The sequence below is a fragment of the Haliotis rufescens genome, unplaced genomic scaffold (assembly GCF_023055435.1).
Source record: "Haliotis rufescens isolate VD_foot unplaced genomic scaffold, xgHalRufe1.0.p SCAF_13, whole genome shotgun sequence".
NCBI lineage: Eukaryota > Metazoa > Mollusca > Gastropoda > Lepetellida > Haliotidae > Haliotis > Haliotis rufescens.
In genome coordinates this window covers 3,809,880-3,830,698 of record NW_025963813.1, presented here as the reverse complement: position 1 = coordinate 3,830,698, position 20,819 = coordinate 3,809,880, and the positions used below count along the sequence as shown (strand labels likewise).

Here is a 20,819-nt window from a genome sequence, read left to right as displayed (position 1 = left end):
CGAGCAGCATATAAGGCGACGGAGGCGTAGTACGTGTTGTAATTCCCTAAATATCGGTGTATTTTCATCAAATGAAAAGCATGCAGTATCTACTGTTTGCTCATTTCAGATATAGGTATTTTACAATAGTCATTGATGGGACCAAGAAACTGCATAACGAGACCTATTGTAACATGATATTTACAGCTAATCATTGTTCTTGCATTTTATAGAGACCCGTCTATTCATTGTTTTTGTATGTCATATTTGCTTTGAATTCATTGGATGAGTCAGTGCACCTTGCATTTAATCCAACAGAGAAACATCCAAGGGGCGCCGCCTTACGTAACAAATGCACAGCATGTTTTGATGGTTATTCAGGAAGACGTAAATAATAAAGAATGAAACTCTCCAATGCCAAGGTGATATTATATAATCTGGTGTTAGTTTACAAATACATGTTGAGGAAAAAGTCAAAATAGAACTTGTTCTCTTTCTTTCTCCATTGGGAGTATTTCGATTCATAGTGTCCTGATTTCCTTATCCATTTGTATAAAAGGCCTTGTGTATTTGCTACATGGTCATTCACACCGTTTATTCTACTGTGGATAGACGTAACTGTGAAGATGCAGCTCTATAAAATTGCACTCGTTGTGGCCTTGGGTAAGTTCAAACTTTCAAACGTGAACTGTGTGAGTTCTATTGAAATGTGGACTGATAAATTCACTTATCTTTTAATTCATTGCCTATTTTCTACAGCAACGTGACTTAAAGAGCGTACAAAAGGTAATTGGCAACATTATGAGGTTGAAAACTATATTCTTGCGTTGTTCTTTAAAGACATTTAACTACAGATGCACTGTTCTCCTTTCTAGTGTTCACAGCCTTCTTTGGCTCTGCCTATGGTGGCCACGGAGGGGGTGGCGGCAAAGGAGGCGGAGGAGGACATGGAGGCGGTGGAAAAGGAGGTGGTGGCAAAGGAGGCGGTGGCAAAGGAGGCGGTGGCAAAGGAGGCGGTGGCAAAGGAGGTGGTGGCAAAGGAGGCGGTGGCAAAGGAGGTGGCGGCCACGGAGGAGGTGGCGGAAAAGGAGGCGGTGGCAAAGGGGGTGGCGGCCACGGAGGAGGCGGCAAAGGTGGTGGGGGTCATGGTGGCGGCGGACATGGAGTTGGCGGCCACGGAGGTGGTCATGGTGGCGGCGGCGGCGGCCACGGTGGTGGTGGCCACGGAGGTGGTCACGGTGGCGGCGGCCATGGAGGAGGTGGCCATGGAGGCGGTGGCCACCATAGTTAAACTCAACAGGCTCTTCACATTTCTATCAAATGCTGGACATTTGATGCCATCGTTGCCATAGAATCGTTGACTACACCACACTATACAATGTCAACTTTGAGAAACGACTTCAAATAAAACCATGAAATGAATTTGTCTTTTCGACTTTGTATTTACTTACTGCTTACCTGCAAATTAAAAGAAGAAACACATATCACCTATGTGGTACATGATGTATAATACAAACGCACATACGGAGAACCGTATCCTATTGATTACAAAAACAGCTGCAGCGAGAGCTAGTGTTAGTCCCATTCTTGGCATATGAATCCTCCTAATACAAAAGGTAATTAACAATTAAACATTGCAAATAATTCACTCCTTGCCTTGACTGTGTTGTCGGAAAGCCAATTTATAAATACATGGTATATATCAGTTTCCACTAGTGAAATCATACACATCGTCCCTAGAATTAGCTCAACAGATTCCGTTGATAATTGCAAAATACCTATATATCTATCCTATGAGTACATTTTACTTTTAATGTATTTCAACATTTTGTCTTCACTGTGTATGCGTCAAAAACAGAACTCTTCCCCTCTAATACGTTTTGTCTCAAGATTTAAAGAAGTTTCAACCCTACATAATCGTCCCCAAATGCTTCACAAATACCTTGTTCTTGTCCACGTTTAGGCGTTTCTGCATTTTAGCAGTTCTGACCTTGTGGAGAAGTACAATAGTATTAAAGTAGCTACATACCATACCTAGTTAACTTCACACCTGTCCATTTGACTATCAGTTTGCTAACTGCATTGATACACTATCCGCACACAATAATAGGATGTCATTTAGCACTCTTTCTCAAATGTAATACCGTTGACATTACATTTAGTTTACTGTATTGCTGAGTCAGATGGAGATAGTATGCCCCTTACAGGTTACTGCGGTCAGCATATATTGGTACGCGATTTCGATCGTGTGGAAAGAGCTCAAAGAAATATTTTAAACATGCAGACTACAATAGTTGAATTAATTATCTAGGTTCTTTTAACTGCTTTGAAAAAAGCAACTCAGATGTGTGACATGGAGCGGTCTCATATTCTGCTTTCAGACTGTAGCCCTCTTTTATCCCTACGCTTCTCAGATAGGTGTAAATATATTTCCTGTATAAGTGGTTGCACGGTCACTTCTGTGTCCATTATTGAGTAGATATCACTTACAGTATGTGTTGTGGTGCTACGAGCAGCATATAAGGCGACGGAGGCGTAGTACGTGTTGTAATTCCCTAAATATCGGTGTATTTTCATCAAATGAAAAGCATGCAGTATCTACTGTTTGCTCATTTAAGATATAGGTATTTTACAATAGTCATTGATGGGACCAAGAAACTGCATAACGAAACCTATTGTAACATGATATTTACAGCTAATCATTGTTCTTGCATTTTATAGAGACCCGTCTATTCATTGTTTTTGTATGTCATATTTGCTTTGAATTCATTGGATGAGTCAGTGCACCTTGCATTTAATCCAACAGAGAAACATCCAAGGGGCGCCGCCTTACGTAACAAATGCACAGCATGTTTTGATGGTTATTCAGGAAGACGTAAATAATAAAGAATGAAACTCTCCAATGCCAAGATGATATTATATAATCTGGTGTTAGTTTACAAATACATGTTGAGGAAAAAGTCAAAATAGAACTTGTTCTCTTTCTTTCTCCATTGGGAGTATTTCGATTCATAGTGTCCTGATTTCCTTATCCATTTGTATAAAAGGCCTTGTGTATTTGCTACATGGTCATTCACACCGTTTATTCTACTGTGGATAGACGTAACTGTGAAGATGCAGCTCTATAAAATTGCACTCGTTGTGGCCTTGGGTAAGTTCAAACTTTCAAACGTGAACTGTGTGAGTTCTATTGAAATGTGGACTGATAAATTCACTTATCTTTTAATTCATTGCCTATTTTCTACAGCAACGTGACTTAAAGAGCGTACAAAAGGTAATTGGCAACATTATGAGGTTGAAAACTATATTCTTGCGTTGTTCTTTAAAGACATTTAACTACAGATGCACTGTTCTCCTTTCTAGTGTTCACAGCCTTCTTTGGCTCTGCCTATGGTGGCCACGGAGGGGGTGGCGGCAAAGGAGGCGGAGGAGGACATGGAGGCGGTGGAAAAGGAGGTGGTGGCAAAGGAGGCGGTGGCAAAGGAGGCGGTGGCAAAGGAGGCGGTGGCAAAGGAGGTGGTGGCAAAGGAGGCGGTGGCAAAGGAGGTGGTGGCAAAGGAGGCGGTGGCAAAGGAGGTGGCGGCCACGGAGGAGGTGGCGGAAAAGGAGGCGGTGGCAAAGGGGGTGGCGGCCACGGAGGAGGCGGCAAAGGTGGTGGGGGTCATGGTGGCGGCGGACATGGAGGTGGCGGCCACGGAGGTGGTCATGGTGGCGGCGGCGGCGGCCACGGTGGTGGTGGCCACGGAGGTGGTCACGGTGGCGGCGGCCATGGAGGAGGTGGCCATGGAGGCGGTGGCCACCATGGTTAAACTCAACAGGCTCTTCACATTTCTATCAAATGCTGGACATTTGATGCCATCGTTGCCATAGAATCGTTGACTACACCACACTATACAATGTCAACTTTGAGAAACGACTTCAAATAAAACCATGAAATGAATATGTCTTTTCGACTTTGTATTTACTTACTGCTTACCTGCAAATTAAAAGAAGAAACACATATCACCTATGTGGTACATGATGTATAATACAAACGCACATACGGAGAACCGTATCCTATTGATTACAAAAACAGCTGCAGCGAGAGCTAGTTTTAGTCCCATTCTTGGCATATGAATCCTCCTAATACAAAAGGTAATTTACAATTAAACATTGCAAATAATTCACTCCTTGCCTTGACTGTGTTGTCGGAAAGCCAATTTATAAATACATGGTATATATCAGTTTCCACTAGTGAAATCATACACATCGTCCCTAGAATTAGCTCAACAGATTCCGTTGATAATTGCAAAATACCTTTATATCTATCCTATGAGAACATTTTGCTTTTAATGTATTTCAACATTTTGTCTTCACTGTGTATGCGTCAAAAACAGAACTCTTCCCCTCTAATACGTTTTGTCTCAATATTTAAAAAAAATTTCAACCCTACATAATCGTCCCCAAATGCTTCACATCTACCTTGTTCTTGTCCACGTTTAGGCGTTTCTGCATTTTAGCAGTTCTGACCTTGTGGAGAATTACAATAGTATTAAAGTAGCAACATACCATACCTAGTTAACTTCACACCTGTCCATTTTACTATCAGTTTGCTAACTGCATTGATACACTATCCGCACACCATAATAGGATGTCATTTAGCACTCTTTCTCAAATGTAATACCGTTGACATTACATTTAGTTTACTGTATTGCTGAGTCAGATGGAGATAGTATGCCCCTTACAGGTTACTGCGGTCAGCATATATTGGTACGCGATTTCGATCGTGTGGAAAGAGCTCAAAGAAATATTTTAAACATGCAGACTACAATAGTTGAATTAATTATCTAGGTTCTTTTAACTGCTTTGAAAAAAGCAACTCAGATGTGTGACATGGAGCGGTCTCATATTCTGCTTTCAGACTGTAGCCCTCTTTTATCCCTACGCTTCTCAGATAGGTGTAAATATATTTCCTGTATAAGTGGTTGCACGGTCACTTCTGTGTCCATTATTGAGTAGATATTACTTACAGTATGTGTTGTGGTGCTACGAGCAGCATATAAGGCGACGGAGGCGTAGTACGTGTTGTAATTCCCTAAATATCGGTGTATTTTCATCAAATGAAAAGCATGCAGTATCTACTGTTTGCTCATTTCAGATATAGGTATTTTACAATAGTCATTGATGGGACTAAGAAACTGCATAACGAGACCTATTGTAACATGATATTTACAGCTAATCATTGTTCTTGCATTTTATAGAGATCTGTCTATTCATTGTTTTTGTATGTCATATTTGCTTTGAATTCATTGGATGAGTCAGTGCACCTTGCATTTAATCCAACAGAGAAACATCCAAGGGGCGCCGCCTTACGTAACAAATGCACAGCATGTTTTGATGGTTATTCAGGAAGACGTAAATAATAAAGAATGAAACTCTCCAATGCCAAGGTGATATTATATAATCTGGTGTTAGTTTACAAATACATGTTGAGGAAAAAGTCAAAATAGAACTTGTTCTCTTTCTTTCTCCATTGGGAGTATTTCGATTCATAGTGTCCTGATTTCCTTATCCATTTGTATAAAAGGCCTTGTGTATTTGCTACATGGTCATTCACACCGTTTATTCTACTGTGGATAGACGTAACTGTGAAGATGCAGCTCTATAAAATTGCACTCGTTGTGGCCTTGGGTAAGTTCAAACTTTCAAACGTGAACTGTGTGAGTTCTATTGAAATGTGGACTGATAAATTCACTTATCTTTTAATTCATTGCCTATTTTCTACAGCAACGTGACTTAAAGAGCGTACAAAAGGTAATTGGCAACATTATGAGGTTGAAAACTATATTCTTGCGTTGTTCTTTAAAGACATTTAACTACAGATGCACTGTTCTCCTTTCTAGTGTTCACAGCCTTCTTTGGCTCTGCCTATGGTGGCCACGGAGGGGGTGGCGGCAAAGGAGGCGGAGGAGGACATGGAGGCGGTGGAAAAGGAGGTGGTGGCAAAGGAGGCGGTGGCAAAGGAGGCGGTGGCAAAGGAGGCGGTGGCAAAGGAGGTGGTGGCAAAGGAGGCGGTGGCAAAGGAGGTGGCGGCCACGGAGGAGGCGGCAAAGGTGGTGGGGGTCATGGTGGCGGCGGACATGGAGGTGGCGGCCACGGAGGTGGTCATGGTGGCGGCGGCGGCGGCCACGGTGGTGGTGGCCACGGAGGTGGTCACGGTGGCGGCGGCCATGGAGGAGGTGGCCATGGAGGCGGTGGCCACCATAGTTAAACTCAACAGGCTCTTCACATTTCTATCAAATGCTGGACATTTGATGCCATCGTTGCCATAGAATCGTTGACTACACCACACTATACAATGTCAACTTTGAGAAACGACTTCAAATAAAACCATGAAATGAATATGTCTTTTCGACTTTGTATTTACTTACTGCTTACCTGCAAATTAAAAGAAGAAACACATATCACCTATGTGGTACATGATGTATAATACAAACGCACATACGGAGAACCGTATCCTATTGATTACAAAAACAGCTGCAGCGAGAGCTAGTTTTAGTCCCATTCTTGGCATATGAATCCTCCTAATACAAAAGGTAATTTACAATTAAACATTGCAAATAATTCACTCCTTGCCTTGACTGTGTTGTCGGAAAGCCAATTTATAAATACATGGTATATATCAGTTTCCACTAGTGAAATCATACACATCGTCCCTAGAATTAGCTCAACAGATTCCGTTGATAATTGCAAAATACCTATATCTATCCTATGAGAACATTTTGCTTTTAATGTATTTCAACATTTTGTCTTCACTGTGTATGCGTCAAAAACAGAACTCTTCCCCTCTAATACGTTTTGTCTCAAGATTTAAAGAATTTTCAACCCTACATAATCGTCCCCAAATGCTTCACATCTACCTTGTTCTTGTCCACGTTTAGGCGTTTCTGCATTTTAGCAGTTCTGACCTTGTGGAGAATTACAATAGTATTAAAGTAGCAACATACCATACCTAGTTACCTTCACACCTGTCCATTTGACTATCAGTTTGCTAACTGCATTGATACACTATCCGCACACCATAATAGGATGTCATTTAGCACTCTTTCTCAAATGTAATACCGTTGACATTACATTTAGTTTACTGTATTGCTGAGTCAGATGGAGATAGTATGCCCCTTACAGGTTACTGCGGTCAGCATATATTGGTACGCGATTTCGATCGTGTGGAAAGAGCTCAAAGAAATATTTTAAACATGCAGACTACAATAGTTGAATTAATTATCTAGGTTCTTTTAACTGCTTTGAAAAAAGCAACTCAGATGTGTGACATGGAGCGGTCTCATATTCTGCTTTCAGACTGTAGCCCTCTTTTATCCCTACGCTTCTCAGATAGGTGTAAATATCTCGTGTATAAGTGGCTGCACGGTCACTTCTGTGTCCATTATTGAGTAGATATTACTTACAGTATGTGTTGTGGTGCTACGAGCAGCATATAAGGCGATGGAGGCGTAGTACGTGTTGTAATTCCCTAAATATCGGTGTATTTTCATCAAATGAAAAGCATGCAATATCTACTGTTTGCTCATTTAAGATATAGGTATTTTACAATAGTCATTGATGGGACCAAGAAACTGCATAACGAGACCTATTGTAACATGATATTTACAGCTAATCATTGTTCTTGCATTTTATAGAGATCTGTCTATTCATTGTTTTTGTATGTCATATTTGCTTTGAATTCATTGGATGAGTCAGTGCACCTTGCATTTAATCCAACAGAGAAACATCCAAGGGGCGCCGCCTTACGTAACAAATGCACAGCATGTTTTGATAGTTATTCAGGAAGACGTAAATAATAAAGAATGAAACTCTCCAATGCCAAGGTGATATTATATAATCTGGTGTTAGTTTACAAATACATGTTGAGGAAAAAGTCAAAATAGAACTTGTTCTCTTTCTTTCTCCATTGGGAGTATTTCGATTCACAGTGTCCTGATTTCCTTATCCATTTGTATAAAAGGCCTTGTGTATTTGCTACATGGTCATTCACACCGTTTATTCTACTGTGGATAGACGTAACTGTGAAGATGCAGCTCTATAAAATTGCACTCGTTGTGGCCTTGGGTAAGTTCAAACTTTCAAACGTGAGCTGTGTGAGTTCTATTGAAATGTGGACTGATAAATTCACTTATCTTTTAATTCATTGCCTATTTTCTACAGCAACGTGACTTAAAAAGCGTACAAAAGGTAATTGGCAACATTATGAGGTTGAAAACTATATTCTTGCGTTGTTCTTTAAAGACATTTAACTACAGATGCACTGTTCTCCTTTCTAGTGTTCACAGCCTTCTTTGGCTCTGCCTATGGTGGCCACGGAGGGGGTGGCGGCAAAGGAGGCGGAGGAGGACATGGAGGCGGTGGAAAAGGAGGTGGTGGCAAAGGAGGCGGTGGCAAAGGAGGCGGTGGTAAAGGAGGCGGTGGCAAAGGAGGTGGTCGAAAAGGAGGCGGTGGCAAAGGGGGTGGCGGCCACGGAGGAGGCGGCAAAGGTGGTGGGGGTCATGGTGGCGGCGGACATGGAGGTGGCGGCCACGGAGGTGGTCATGGTGGCGGCGGCGGCGGCCACGGTGGTGGTGGCCACGGAGGTGGTCACGGTGGCGGCGGCCATGGAGGAGGTGGCCATGGAGGCGGTGGCCACCATGGTTAAACTCAACAGGCTCTTCACATTTCTATCAAATGCTGGACATTTGATGCCATCGTTGCCATAGCCTCGTTGACTACACCACACTATACAATGTCAACTTTGAGAAACGACTTCAAATAAAACCATGAAATGAATATGTCTTTTCGACTTTGTATTTACTTACTGCTTACCTGCAAATTAAAAGAAGAAACACATATCACCTATGTGGTACATGATGTATAATACAAACGCACATACGGAGAACCGTATCCTATTGATTACAAAAACAGCTGCAGCGAGAGCTAGTTTTAGTCCCATTCTTGGCATATGAATCCTCCTAATACAAAAGGTAATTTACAATTAAACATTGCAAATAATTCACTCCTTGCCTTGACTGTGTTGTCGGAAAGCCAATTTATAAATACATGGTTTATATCAGTTTCCACTAGTGAAATCATACACATCGTCCCTAGAATTAGCTCAACAGATTCCGTTGATAATTGCAAAATACCTTTATATCTATCCTATGAGAACATTTTGCTTTTAATGTATTTCAACATTTTGTCTTCACTGTGTATGCGTCAAAAACAGAACTCTTCCCCTCAAATGAAAAGCATGCAGTATCTACTGTTTGCTCATTTAAGATATAGGTATTTTACAATAGTCATTGGTGGGACCAAGAAACTGCATAACGAGACCTATTGTAACATGATATTTACAGCTAATCATTGTTCTTGCATTTTATAGAGATCTGTCTATTCATTGTTTTTGTATGTCATATTTGCTTTGAATTCATTGGATGAGTCAGTGCACCTTGCATTTAATCCAACAGAGAAACATCCAAGGGGCGCCGCCTTACGTAACAAATGCACAGCATGTTTTGATGGTTATTCAGGAAGACGTAAATAATAAAGAATGAAACTCTCCAATGCCAAGGTGATATTATATAATCTGGTGTTAGTTTACAAATACATGTTGAGGAAAAAGTCAAAATAGAACTTGTTCTCTTTCTTTCTCCATTGGGAGTATTTCGATTCATAGTGTCCTGATTTCCTTATCCATTTGTATAAAAGGCCTTGTGTATTTGCTACATGGTCATTCACACCGTTTATTCTACTGTGGATAGACGTAACTGTGAAGATGCAGCTCTATAAAATTGCACTCGTTGAGGCCTTGGGTAAGTTCAAACTTTCAAACGTGAACTGTGTGAGTTCTATTGAAATGTGGACTGATAAATTCACTTATCTTTTAATTCATTGCCTATTTTCTACAGCAACGTGACTTAAAGAGCGTACAAAAGGTAATTGGCAACATTATGAGGTTGAAAACTATATTCTTGCGTTGTTCTTTAAAGACATTTAACTACAGATGCACTGTTCTCCTTTCTAGTGTTCACAGCCTTCTTTGGCTCTGCCTATGGTGGCCACGGAGGGGGTGGCGGCAAAGGAGGCGGAGGAGGACATGGAGGCGGTGGAAAAGGAGGTGGTGGCAAAGGAGGCGGTGGCAAAGGAGGCGGTGGCAAAGGAGGTGGTGGAAAAGGAGGCGGTGGCAAAGGGGGTGGCGGCCACGGAGGAGGCGGCAAAGGTGGTGGGGGTCATGGTGGCGGCGGACATGGAGGTGGCGGCCACGGAGGTGGTCATGGTGGCGGCGGCGGCGGCCACGGTGGTGGTGGCCACGGAGGTGGTCACGGTGGCGGCGGCCATGGAGGAGGTGGCCATGGAGGCGGTGGCCACCATGGTTAAACTCAACAGGCTCTTCACATTTCTATCAAATGCTGGACATTTGATGCCATCGTTGCCATAGAATCGTTGACTACACCACACTATACAATGTCAACTTTGAGAAACGACTTCAAATAAAACCATGAAATGAATATGTCTTTTCGACTTTGTATTTACTTACTGCTTACCTGCAAATTAAAAGAAGAAACACATATCACCTATGTGGTACATGATGTATAATACAAACGCACATACGGAGAACCGTATCCTATTGATTACAAAAACAGCTGCAGCGAGAGCTAGTTTTAGTCCCATTCTTGGCATATGAATCCTCCTAATACAAAAGGTAATTTACATTTAAACATTGCAAATAATTCACTCCTTGCGTTGACTGTGTTGTCGGAAAGCCAATTTATAAATACATGGTTTATATCAGTTTCCACTAGTGAAATCATACACATCGTCCCTAGAATTAGCTCAACAGATTCCGTTGATAATTGCAAAATACCTTTATATCTATCCTATGAGAACATTTTGCTTTTAATGTATTTCAACATTTTGTCTTCACTGTGTATGCGTCAAAAACAGAACTCTTCCCCTCAAATGAAAAGCATGCAGTATCTACTGTTTGCTCATTTCATTATAAGATATAGGTATCTTACAATAGTCATTGGTGGGACCAAGAAACTGCATAACGAGACCTATTGTAACATGATATTTACAGCTAATCATTGTTCTTGCATTTTATAGAGATCTGTCTATTCATTGTTTTTGTATGTCATATTTGCTTTGAATTCATTGGATGAGTCAGTGCACCTTGCATTTAATCCAACAGAGAAACATCCAAGGGGCGCCGCCTTACGTAACAAATGCACAGCATGTTTTGATGGTTATTCAGGAAGACGTAAATAATAAAGAATGAAACTCTCCAATGCCAAGGTGATATTATATAATCTGGTGTTAGTTTACAAATACATGTTGAGGAAAAAGTCAAAATAGAACTTGTTCTCTTTCTTTCTCCATTGGGAGTATTTCGATTCATAGTGTCCTGATTTCCTTATCCATTTGTATAAAAGGCCTTGTGTATTTGCTACATGGTCATTCACACCGTTTATTCTACTGTGGATAGACGTAACTGTGAAGATGCAGCTCTATAAAATTGCACTCGTTGTGGCCTTGGGTAAGTTCAAACTTTCAAACGTGAGCTGTGTGAGTTCTATTGAAATGTGGACTGATAAATTCACTTATCTTTTAATTCATTGCCTATTTTCTACAGCAACGTGACTTAAAGAGCGTACAAAAGGTAATTGGCAACATTATGAGGTTGAAAACTATATTCTTGCGTTGTTCTTTAAAGACATTTAACTACAGATGCACTGTTCTCCTTTCTAGTGTTCACAGCCTTCTTTGGCTCTGCCTATGGTGGCCACGGAGGGGGTGGCGGCAAAGGAGGCGGAGGAGGACATGGAGGCGGTGGAAAAGGAGGTGGTGGCAAAGGAGGCGGTGGCAAAGGAGGCGGTGGCAAAGGAGGCGGTGGCAAAGGAGGTGGTGGCAAAGGAGGCGGTGGCAAAGGAGGTGGCGGCCACGGAGGAGGTGGCGGAAAAGGAGGCGGTGGCAAAGGGGGTGGCGGCCACGGAGGAGGCGGCAAAGGTGGTGGGGGTCATGGTGGCGGCGGACATGGAGGTGGCGGCCACGGAGGTGGTCATGGTGGCGGCGGCGGCGGCCACGGTGGTGGTGGCCACGGAGGTGGTCACGGTGGCGGCGGCCATGGAGGAGGTGGCCATGGAGGCGGTGGCCACCATGGTTAAACTCAACAGGCTCTTCACATTTCTATCAAATGCTGGACATTTGATGCCATCGTTGCCATAGCCTCGTTGACTACACCACACTATACAATGTCAACTTTGAGAAACGACTTCAAATAAAACCATGAAATGAATATGTCTTTTCGACTTTGTATTTACTTACTGCTTACCTGCAAATTAAAAGAAGAAACACATATCACCTATGTGGTACATGATGTACAATACAAACGCACATACGGAGAACCGTATCCTATTGATTACAAAAACAGCTGCAGCGAGAGCTAGTTTTAGTCCCATTCTTGGCATATGAATCCTCCAATACAAAAGGTAATTTACAATTAAACATTGCAAATAATTCACTCCTTGCGTTGACTGTGTTGTCGGAAAGCCAATTTATAAATACATGGTATATATCAGTTTCCACTAGTGAAATCATACACATCGTCCCTAGAATTAGCTCAACAGATTCCGTTGATAATTGCAAAATACCTTTATATCTATCCTATGAGTACATTTTACTTTTAATGTATTTTAACATTTTGTCTTCACTGTGTATGCGTCAAAAACAGAACTCTTCCCCTCTAATACGTTTTGTCTCAAGATTTAAAGAATTTTCAACCCTACATAATCGTCCCCAAATGCTTCACATCTACCTTGTTCTTGTCCACGTTTAGGCGTTTCTGCATTTTAGCAGTTCTGACCTTGTGGAGAATTACAATAGTATTAAAGTAGCAACATACCATACCTAGTTAACTTCACACCTGTCCATTTGACTATCAGTTTGCTAACTGCATTGATACACTATCCGCACACCATAATAGGATGTCATTTAGCACTTCTTCTTAAATGTAATACCGTTGACATTACATTTAGTTTACTGTATTGCTGAGTCAGATGGAGATAGTATGCCCCTTACAGGTTACTGCGGTCAGCATATATTGGTACGCGATTTCGATCGTGTGGAAAGAGCTCAAAGAAATATTTTAAACATGCAGACTACAATAGTTGAATTAATTATCTAGGTTCTTTTAACTGCTTTGAAAAAAGCAACTCAGATGTGTGACATGGAGCGGTCTCATATTCTGCTTTCAGACTGTAGCCCTCTTGTATCCCTACGCTTCTCAGATAGGTGTAAATATCTCGTGTATAAGTGGCTGCACGGTCACTTCTGTGTCCATTATTGAGTAGATATTACTTACAGTATGTGTTGTGGTGCTACGAGCAGCATATAAGGCGATGGAGGCGTAGTACGTGTTGTAATTCCCTAAATATCGGTGTATTTTCATCAAATGAAAAGCATGCAGTATCTACTGTTTGCTCATTTCAGATATAGGTATTTTACAATAGTCATTGATGGGACCAAGAAACTGCATAACGAGACCTATAGTAACATGATATTTACAGCTACTCATTGTTCTTGCATTTTATAGAGATCTGTCTATTCATTGTTTTTGTATGTCATATTTGCTTTGAATTCATTGGATGAGTCAGTGCACCTTGCATTTAATCCAACAGAGAAACATCCAAGGGGCGCCGCCTTACGTAACAAATGCACAGCATGTTTTGATGGTTATTCAGGAAGACGTAAATAATAAAGAATGAAACTCTCCAATGCCAAGGTGATATTATATAATCTGGTGTTAGTTTACAAATACATGTTGAGGAAAAAGTCAAAATAGAACTTGTTCTCTTTCTTTCTCCATTGGGAGTATTTCGATTCATAGTGTCCTGATTTCCTTATCCATTTGTATAAAAGGCCTTGTGTATTTGCTACATGGTCATTCACACCGTTTATTCTACTGTGGATAGACGTAACTGTGAAGATGCAGCTCTATAAAATTGCACTCGTTGTGGCCTTGGGTAAGTTCAAACTTTCAAACGTGAGCTGTGTGAGTTCTATTGAAATGTGGACTGATAAATTCACTTATCTTTTAATTCATTGCCTATTTTCTACAGCAACGTGACTTAAAGAGCGTACAAAAGGTAATTGGCAACATTATGAGGTTGAAAACTATATTCTTGCGTTGTTCTTTAAAGACATTTAACTACAGATGCACTGTTCTCCTTTCTAGTGTTCACAGCCTTCTTTGGCTCTGCCTATGGTGGCCACGGAGGGGGTGGCGGCAAAGGAGGCGGAGGAGGACATGGAGGCGGTGGAAAAGGAGGTGGTGGCAAAGGAGGCGGTGGCAAAGGAGGCGGTGGCAAAGGAGGTGGTGGCAAAGGAGGCGGTGGCAAAGGAGGTGGCGGCCACGGAGGAGGTGGCGGAAAAGGAGGCGGTGGCAAAGGGGGTGGCGGCCACGGAGGAGGCGGCAAAGGTGGTGGGGGTCATGGTGGCGGCGGACATGGAGGTGGCGGCCACGGAGGTGGTCACGGTGGCGGCGGCCATGGAGGAGGTGGCCATGGAGGCGGTGGCCACCATGGTTAAACTCAACAGGCTCTTCACATTTCTATCAAATGCTGGACATTTGATGCCATCGTTGCCATAGAATCGTTGACTACACCACACTATACAATGTCAACTTTGAGAAACGACTTCAAATAAAACCATGAAATGAATATGTCTTTTCGACTTTGTATTTACTTACTGCTTACCTGCAAATTAAAAGTAGAAACACATATCACCTATGTGGTACATGATGTACAATACAAACGCACATACGGAGAACCGTATCCTATTGATTACAAAAACAGCTGCAGCGAGAGCTAGTTTTAGTCCCATTCTTGGCATATGAATCCTCCAATACAAAAGGTAATTTACAATTAAACATTGCAAATAATTCACTCCTTGCCTTGACTGTGTTGTCGGAAAGCCAATTTATAAATACATGGTATATATCAGTTTCCACTAGTGAAATCATACACATCGTCCCTAGAATTAGCTCAACAGATTCCGTTGATAATTGCAAAATACCTTTATATCTATCCTATGAGAACATTTTACTTTTAATGTATTTCAACATTTTGTCTTCACTGTGTATGCGTCAAAAACAGAACTCTTCCCCTCTAATACGTTTTGTCTCAAGATTTAAAGAAGTTTCAACCCTACATAATCGTCCCCAAATGCTTCACAAATACCTTGTTCTTGTCCACGTTTAGGCGTTTCTGCATTTTAGCAGTTCTGACCTTGTGGAAAATTACAATAGTATTAAAGTAGCAACATACCATACCTAGTTAACTTCACACCTGTCCATTTGACTATCAGTTTGCTAACTGCATTGATACACTATCCGCACACCATAATAGGATGTCATTTAGGACTCCTTCTTAAATGTAATACCGTTGACATTACATTTAGTTTACTGTATTGCTGAGTCAGATGGAGATAGTATGCCCCTTACAGGTTACTGCGGTCAGCATATATTGGTACGCGATTTCGATCGTGTGGAAAGAGCTCAAAGAAATATTTTAAACATGCAGACTACAATAGTTGAATTAATTGTCTAGGTTTCATTTAACTGCTTTGAACAAAGCAACTCAGATGTGTGACATGGAGCGGTCTCATATTCTGCTTTCAGACTGTAGCCCTCTTGTATCCCTACGCTTCTCAGATAAATTTCATAGCATGTTTTGATGGTTATTCAGGAAGATGTAAATAATAAAGAATGAAACTCTCGAATGCTAAGGTGATATATAATCTGGTGTTAGTTTACAAATACATGTTGAGGAAAAAGTCAAAATAGAACTTGTTCTCTTTCTTTCTCCATTGGGAGTATTTCGATTCATAGTGTCCTGATTTCCTTGTTCATTTGTAGTTTTCAAATTGTTTATTCATGGCAAACTGAAAGGCCATAGACCCATAGTTCAACGTATTTACAAGGTATCCTTGTTTCTTCTAACTAGCAATGCATGATGTATGTACAATACAATATTTTGTAACAATGTAATATTTGAGGGTGACAGGAGTATGCAAAACAAATTGGTATTTGGATAGGATGTAAACTTCTTTGAAATATACTTATTTCTTAATTGAAGATAGATTTTACACACAAGCATAATATACTAGTCATTTTCTACAACATTAAGGTTACAAGATGTACAGATATTGTTAGACTTTTGAAATAAACCTTTATTTATCTTTAAATCATAATAAGCTGCTCTGAATAGCACTAGCGATACTCGAAGTTTTGTTATTGTAATCAGATATTGGATATTCTTCGAGTATAAATTGTTGTTTGAAGGGAGAATAGGTTTATGTATATTTGCTATTTCTTAGTTTTTCTTACCACATTTGCTGAAAACAATCTTTAGCTCTTTGGAGTGATAATGACATAAACATCTTGACATTTCCAACACCCTGATCCATCCATGCGTGTCCATGGCCTAAACTGAAAAGGGTGATTTTGATATTTGTTGCCCAATCATTTTTATTGCGTGAGTGACATTTTGATCCAACTAGAATAGCATGTTACAGGCTTTCATTGGGTATCGCGTGGATGGAAGAGTCGTTAAATTTAAGCAATAATTTATACAGAGCTTAAGCGAAAATATATACAATGGATATCGGCCACATTCCCCAAGTACAATACCATTTGGGGTGGAGGATCGAACCCTAGTTACACGTTTACATGCATTAAGATGAACTTTTTCCTATCCACTCATAGTTTCCATAACCCCATATTTCTGATCCATAAAGTAAAATTGGCATTATCTTGTGTCAAAAATTTGAAAGTATAAACTACAGGGCAGATTATCATATTTTAACAACTTTGTAGGATTGATATCAACACTTTGTTAACTTTAACAGATGTAGATTCTAGATATTTATTCCAAGGGAAGTATAATATGAAACTACCTCTATATATGCATCGTTGTATATCCATTTCTCTGATTTTGATAATTTCCCACCGTTTTTAAAAACAAGAACTTTAGTTTTACTTAGATTGACGGACAGTTACCACTTGTCACAATATTTTTCCAAAATATTGATTTGACGTTGAAGACCAATTACCGAATCAGAAAAAAGGACAACATCGTCATCAAAAGGTTAAAGGAATATTCCTATTAAATCTGGATGTAGCTGGATGCCATTTTTAGATTTTGGGTTAACATCAAGAACAAGTTCATTTATTGGTTGGTTTGTTGTTTAACGCCGCACTTAGCAATATTCCAGCTATTTGACGGCGGTCTGTAAGTAATCGAGTCTGGACCAGACAATCCTGTGATTGACATCATAAGCATCGATCCACGCAATTGGGATCGACGACATGCATCAACCAAGTGAGCGAGCCTGACCGCCCGATCTCGTTCGTCGCCTCTTACAACAAGCATAGTCGCCTTTTACGGCAAGCATGGGTTGCTGAAGCCCTGTTCTACCCCGGATCTTCACGGGTCCAAGTTCATTTATGAAGAAGGAGAACATCTATATAAAAAAAAAGCCTTGTGTATTAGCTATACATAGTCATTCGAGAACTAAGATCGGAGTTTAATGAGATTTGAGGAGACATTTGTTAGGCTGCACTTGATTCGAAAATGGACACAAAGATCGGCGGGTGCAGTAAGACCAGTCGATATCACACATTTCCTGGATGGCATAGTGACTCCACACAATATTAGGTTTCCCCGATTTCGACTACTTCAACCGGTGCAAGTGATTGTAACATTTGTTTGAAACAATGTTTGCATTTAGGAGCCAAATATTGATTTTTCAACATACAACATTGGATTTGGGGTCGTGTTGACACCTCGCCTCTTTTCTGTCTTGTATTGCTGAGTTATTACCAATTATATTTACCTAAAATCAGGTCCATCTGACACGTCATAGAAACTCCCTGCTAAAACTTAGACTCGTCCGTTATAGTTATAGCAACGACTTCCGGTGGACGCGAACGCTATTGGTAAGTTTTTCAAAAGACCATGAACTATTTTATCGTCTCTGGTTTTTCATAAAAATGTGTTTAGATAGTTTGAAGATGTAAATCACCAGTCCGAGGTAATGTTCGATTATTTCTGTCATCCATACCCAATGATTTTGAAGCCCCAAAAATTAAATGGCATTCGCCATAATAAACTTATTTCTTGATTGGAACGGTTGTGTGTTTTGCCCGGTGCCCACTCTGTTTGTATTACTGAAAAGAAATATCAACCATGATAATTTGTGGTAGTTTTCTGTTGAAATTTTCAGGACTTCGAAATATATTGCAAGAATAAGTTCCTCCGTCCATTAGGACCTCGGCTCCCACGGTCAGGTTTCCATATTGGAACTAGTTGCGTGCTAGTGACCATCACATGACACAAAATAACCTGGCGGCAGTCGTGAACACTTCACAACTGTTCAAATTGTTTTCAGTTTGATCTTGTCTGCATATTAGAGTGTATTCCTTTTCTATTATTGTTAACCATAGAATAACATGTATTCCAAACTGCTAGCATGTTATTCGAACTATATATTTGGCGGGATCTCGCGTTCCACCGTTTACAGTGAACTCGCTTCACCATTGCTCCCCGAGGTGTTATGTAAGTAGCGGAATACGCCGAGTAAACCCGAACGGGATTTTGGCACCTTACGGTATAAGAAGCATTCGTAAAATAATCATTTTGTAACCATGGACTACAAAATTGTTGCTCTTAAAACAGTTGATCAAATCATATTTATTGTAAGATCTGCCAATACAAGTTTTTTCTGATAATATTTAATATCAAAATTAAATGACATGAAATAATCTTCTTCTGGCAGTGTCACATGCATGTATTTGCTAAATGAATGCAATCTTAGCAACAATCGGTTTTCTCATAAATTGGCTCTGAATGCTTAATTGGCACTGCCAAGTTATTATAGTGGAGGAATCAGTCTTAGCACTATGTCATATTTTGCCGACACTCTTATTCTTATTTAATTATAGAGCACAGAATGAAGCATGAAGTCTTGGCGGAATGGAAAATTACATGGCAGATACTAAAAGGTTGGGCAAAATCTCATTCACAACCTGTTTTTCATGAAATTTTGCAAACACATGATCCAAGAGCTGTGTTGTCTTGTCAACTCTCATTAAGTCACAGTTGAAAAGCTGTGCCAAAAGTGTCATGCTTATCTGGAATTCTACTACCTGATTCCAACCTGTTCCTGGGAAACATTGGCACTTTAAATGAAGAGAGCATCAGATCAACAGTATACAAATTAATCATGACAAAAATGGAACCCAGAATACCTTGACTGTAGCAAAAGAATTACCGTACCGACGGAACTCTCAAAATTAGAAATCGGGGGCTCTTATTAGAATATTATTTTGGTGAAAAACAACAGAGTTGAAAGATAAATTTTGTGGTTCATGCTGACGACCTGAAATGTTTACATACGACAGATATATTTTTTCAGAATTTAATTGCCTATAATTAAGGGTGCATATAATACATGAGTGCGTATTATACGCGAATAAATAAGTCTTGTGTACATTGATCAGTCTGAAGGGGTGCTAATTGGGATTGTTCACTAGTCAATATATTAGCAAATTTCGCCGTGGGCGCTTATTACGTCGAATACGGTAACTAATAAGTGCGCAGAAGGAAAAAAAGCTACTGATATTTATCCACATTTGAAGGATTTTGAGAATGATGATCAGCGATCCATTTGTTACAAAAATCTAGTTTGTTTGAACAATGATTCATCACAATCTTAGATATATACTGATGGAAATAAATTAGGGAACAGATATTAAAGGAATTAGAATACAGCTCTGATCCAATGTGGTATTTGTCATTTGGGTCTCCTTTAGTAAATTTATGTTGCGATAATGTACTCCTGGAGGTTTCTTTCACATGACAGTGCTGTTCAAACTGCATCATGTGTATGTACATTGCCATAAGAAGTACCTATGTCGTAAGAGGCGACTAACGGGATCGGGTGGTCAGGCTTGCTGACTTGGTTGATGCATGTCCTCGATCCCAAATGCGTGGATTGATGCTCATGATATCAATCACTGGATTGTCTGGTCCAGACTCTGTTATTTACAGACCCCCATTATATAGCTGGAATATTGCTGAGTGCTGAGTGTTAAGCAAGAATCAACATAAATATCCAACACTGACAGAGGACTTGTGACAGTACTTGTCAGGACATAAAGGTAATCTGCGAGGACAACTTTGTTTGGGCTTGTTATGCCCTTTGTTCTCTATCTCTTATGTATGTTTTAGGAATGAAGTTCTCAAAATAGTATATGATGTCTGACAATGTTTTATGCACACAATATAAAACCATCATAAAATGCATAATGATTATCATTAGTTTGATAATATAGATCTATATCATAATGTGATTGGGAAGACAATTTCAGTGATATATGAAGCTAACCTTACAGTACATTATCTTGAAGAACCCCCAAATTGATGATGTCGACGTCAGGCCCAAGGAAGCGTGACAAGTTACATGTAACATAGGGATTAGTGAGGTTGTATTGGAATTAAAGTTTGTAGGTTTTGTGTGCGTTGTGTGGACAATTTAGGGTTAGTCAAGACACAAATTTGAAGATTTTTTACGTACACTTGGTGCATGTAGACATAACTTTTAGGTTGTATTTTTCAATGATGTTTTACAGCTAAATCGAGCCCTGGGTAACTGTGTCAAAAGTTTCATCAATGTTTGAACTACGGTTGTTCACTTCTGCTCAATCACATAAAACAAATTTAACTCATTGTATATGGATTTAATAAAAGCCCCCT

At 40.2% G+C, this 20,819-nt stretch overlaps 5 protein-coding genes across 5 annotated transcripts; all 5 read left to right on the top strand.

Moving 5' to 3' along the window:
• Positions 1-270: 270 nt before the first annotated feature.
• Positions 271-1,401, top strand: LOC124116923. Its single transcript, XM_046478566.2, has 2 exons — positions 271-642; positions 855-1,401. The coding sequence occupies exon 2, from the start codon at positions 882-884 to the stop codon at positions 1,329-1,331; it is 450 nt and encodes a 149-aa protein (XP_046334522.2). The 5' UTR covers positions 271-642; positions 855-881; the 3' UTR covers positions 1,332-1,401.
• Positions 1,402-5,277: 3,876 nt separating this feature from the next.
• On the top strand, positions 5,278-6,360 carry LOC125378757. Its single transcript, XM_048394720.1, has 2 exons — positions 5,278-5,649; positions 5,862-6,360. The coding sequence occupies exon 2, from the start codon at positions 5,889-5,891 to the stop codon at positions 6,288-6,290; it is 402 nt and encodes a 133-aa protein (XP_048250677.1). The 5' UTR covers positions 5,278-5,649; positions 5,862-5,888; the 3' UTR covers positions 6,291-6,360.
• Positions 6,361-8,010: 1,650 nt separating this feature from the next.
• On the top strand, positions 8,011-8,796 carry LOC125378756. The gene is made up of 2 exons (XM_048394719.1): positions 8,011-8,085; positions 8,298-8,796. The coding sequence occupies exon 2, from the start codon at positions 8,325-8,327 to the stop codon at positions 8,724-8,726; it is 402 nt and encodes a 133-aa protein (XP_048250676.1). The 5' UTR covers positions 8,011-8,085; positions 8,298-8,324; the 3' UTR covers positions 8,727-8,796.
• Positions 8,797-9,782: 986 nt separating this feature from the next.
• LOC124116901 lies at positions 9,783-10,514 on the top strand. Its single transcript, XM_046478507.2, has 2 exons — positions 9,783-9,818; positions 10,031-10,514. Exon 2 carries the CDS (start codon positions 10,058-10,060, stop codon positions 10,442-10,444), a length of 387 nt encoding a protein of 128 aa, XP_046334463.2. The 5' UTR covers positions 9,783-9,818; positions 10,031-10,057; the 3' UTR covers positions 10,445-10,514.
• A 656-nt stretch (positions 10,515-11,170) lies between these two features.
• Positions 11,171-12,301, top strand: LOC124116900. Its single transcript, XM_046478505.2, has 2 exons — positions 11,171-11,542; positions 11,755-12,301. Exon 2 carries the CDS (start codon positions 11,782-11,784, stop codon positions 12,229-12,231), a length of 450 nt encoding a protein of 149 aa, XP_046334461.2. The 5' UTR covers positions 11,171-11,542; positions 11,755-11,781; the 3' UTR covers positions 12,232-12,301.
• The last annotated feature ends 8,518 nt before the right edge of the window (positions 12,302-20,819 follow it).